This window comes from Sinocyclocheilus grahami, unplaced genomic scaffold (assembly GCF_001515645.1).
Source record: "Sinocyclocheilus grahami isolate Dianchi unplaced genomic scaffold, SAMN03320097.WGS_v1.1 scaffold3256.1, whole genome shotgun sequence".
Classification (NCBI taxonomy): Eukaryota; Metazoa; Chordata; class Actinopteri; order Cypriniformes; family Cyprinidae; genus Sinocyclocheilus; species Sinocyclocheilus grahami.
In genome coordinates, this window is record NW_015508409.1 from 17778 (window position 1) to 21001 (window position 3224).

At 37.8% G+C, this 3224-nt stretch overlaps 1 protein-coding gene across 1 annotated transcript; it reads left to right on the forward strand.

Annotated features, from left to right (window-relative positions):
* Positions 1–113: 113 nt before the first annotated feature.
* Positions 114–1821, forward strand: LOC107576144 (polyprenol reductase-like). The gene is made up of 5 exons (XM_016262389.1): positions 114–187; positions 307–458; positions 736–831; positions 1144–1263; positions 1374–1821. The coding sequence occupies exons 2-5, from the start codon at positions 338–340 to the stop codon at positions 1631–1633; spliced, it is 597 nt and encodes a 198-aa protein (XP_016117875.1). The 5' UTR covers positions 114–187; positions 307–337; the 3' UTR covers positions 1634–1821.
* The last annotated feature ends 1403 nt before the right edge of the window (positions 1822–3224 follow it).

Consider the following 3224-nt stretch of genomic DNA (forward strand, 5'->3'; position numbering starts at 1 on the left):
TAGCAATAGTTAATGTTATATGGTTTTTGCTAGCGCTGTGTTTTATAACAGCCTTTTTTCTCTGTAAATTTTCCCTGAAACTGCCTCGCAGCCTCGAGCACGTGTTTCAGGATTTAATCCGATATGGAAAAACTAAAGAAGACATCAAGCGCCCAAACTGGCAGCTTGTTTTTGACGTATCAAAGAGGTGATTCGGGATTAAATGTAGTTTTAAATGACTCTGTGTATTCCCCAGATATCATGTTTTGAGCATGTCAAGACTCAAGGCGATTATGCAGGAAACATTTTCTCTGATGTTGTCTTTAGGTGTTTCTATCATTTCTACGCGGCGTCTGTCATGTGGAATGGGCTCCTCCTACTATTCTCCATACGTTCTGTCGTCATGAATGAGGCTCTCCCTGATTGGCTAATAGACGCGCTTTGGTGTTTGACTGGCAGACCAAGAGTTGCTTGGAAAGGTACTGTAGGCTACTTCGAATAGCAAAGAATGTTTTCCCCTCCCACTTCATCTTTCTTTTTTAAACAATGGCAACCGGTTCGTTACTATAGTAAAACCGTGAAAATAGTTACCAAATCAGGAAAATTCTGAATGCTCTGTATATACACTGTTTAAGGGAGATCCTGTATTTTTTTTACTTTACATTTTTTTATATTTTTCTGCTTTAATTTGTTGCAATATACTTTACATTTACCTTCCAATAAATATTCACATGTTTAATTATGTGTGCTTTTCAGAGTTACATCTCTCCATTCTGCTTTTACAAGTGCTACTATGGGTCCATTCATTAAGACGGCTACTGGAGTGCCTGTTTGTCAGCGTATTTTCTAATGGTGTGATCCATGTAGTTCAATATGCATTTGGTTTGGGTTACTATGTCCTGCTTGGTCTAACTGTCCTGTCTATAAATGCCTCTCTGCCACAGTCAGGTTAGTACAGTTTCCTAGATCCGATCCTGTCATCATTTTGTCATATTTTGTATTTATTTATTTATAGCTAAAATGCACTTCCAAATTGAAAACTCAATATCTAATTCATGTTAACCTGACCAAAAATATTTAAGTATTTTATCAGCCCAAATGTATCTTGACGTTTTCCTGAATTTGACTATCTAATTATTTGTGTATTTGTCTCTGCAATGCCAGGGTCTCTCTTTGATCAGTTCACATGGCATCATGTAATCGGGACTCTTCTTTTCATCTGGGCATCATTCCTCCAGAACCGGTCCCTCTCACTGCTGGCCAAGATGAGGACTGACAGCTCAGGTACAAAACCGCTGGAGTTTCCTTGAGAAAAAAAGTTTGAACTAATTCTTCTTATAACATGTATTATTTATAAACTAATATTAAATCTTTGTTCCCTCTATCCAATATAGGTAAAGTAGAGACCCTGGCCCACAAGATGCCATGCGGGGGCTGGTTTGAGCTGGTCTCTTGTCCACATTACTTGGCTGAGCTTCTGATTTATGTTGCCATGAGTGTTTGTTGTGGCTGCAGTTCTCTAACCTGGTGGCTGGTGGTACTGTATGTACTCTGTAACCAGGCACTGGCTGCACAGCTCTGTCATGATTACTACAGGAGCAAGTTTGAGATGTATCCACGTCAACGCAAAGCTTTTATTCCTTTTGTCCTGTGATTTTTGTGTAATAAGCTCTTTTATATGGAGATAAGAATCAAATTAATAAACTATTAACTAAACAAAAACATAGATAATCTTAATGTCGCTCTTTTAAATGGGAACAGCTGACACATTGATCATGCATGTTTAATGTGTAAGGAACAGGGCAAGGAGGGAAATACACACAACATGACCGAAATGTACTGTTGCCATGACACAGACTGACCTCAAAAGGTGATTGACAACAGCTGCTTGCTTAGAGACGTTATTGTGAGACGTCAGCAAATGACTTAAAAAACACATATTAACTATCTGAAGCCAGCTTCCTCAGCGTCTAGAATTTAGACTTGTTAACACAAGAGAATCAACTGAGAGACATATGTTCTGCCTGTTTCCTGCTATTGATCAACTGGCGACAGTGTTGTTTGTTTGTACATATGTACAAGAACATAGGACAAACCATAAGCAAATACAAATAGAGAAAGGTTAACAATTATAAAATATCAATGACTAAGCAGCAGTGCTAATAATGATTAAGCAAATGGGCATTTAAAAGTATTTCAAGATTTTACACGTTTAGGAATTAGTGTCTGCATTCGTTTCAATAATCTTGAGGACAGTATTGCAAAACAGTGTAAAGAAGTGTTTATGTACCCACAATTGTTCAGACAATTTTCCCTTAGAGAAAAATAGATTTGATCTTCTGTGTACACGTAAGACAACTATATGAATAACGTCTAGCAATATTTGAACTTCGTGGTGTAAACAAGATGGAATTTGCACTTTAAGCAAACCATATCTACTACCATTTCCAATCAGCTTCTAATAATTACATTTCAGAAATGTGTAACAAAGAGAAGGCAAACTCACGTCTATAAATTATTCCGTGAGCTGAGTCTCTAATCTCATATTTCCCTTTTGCGTTGCAACTCTACCTACCTTGAAGGCGTTCTTAACACACGTCATTGGGAATGGCGTTTCGACCAATAGTCTACCTCAATTTCAGTGACGTATACCTCTACGTACACGTTTATCTCCCAGGTGACCAATCGCGGTGAGTTTTCAACCGATAGTTTGTCTTTGCCTTGGTATCGGCCTCTCCGGTGTTACGAGATTTTCTGTTTCAGTGGGCGGAGCATACATGAATATTCATGAGATTCCCAGACATGCGCGTGGAACCAGGTGGAACTGAGAATTTCAGTTCACGCTCCTTGTATCTCAGCTGGTTTAATGGCATATTTTAAAAAAGGTAAATATTTTACAGCGTTGCACAAACCTATGCCTAAACTAAATTTGTTCATCATTTTGTAACAGTTTATAATGTTTTCATTAGCTTGCACGTTTTGTGCAGTCGTCGCTGACTGAATGATTGCAGGCGTTCAGCACACTTAGTTGTAAATGACTTTGATTTCAGTTCGTTGTGCTGTTGCAATGCTTTAAAACTGTGTCTGTTGTTAGTTGTTTTCATTTAAATACAACAGCTGAAATAAACTTGTATTTGTGGATCGTTTTCATCTATCCTGGTGTAATTGTTCTTAAACTTTTAGGCTGTATTTACAAAATCAATAGGAATCTAAGACCACACACAAGCATGAAAGTGTTCCTTTAA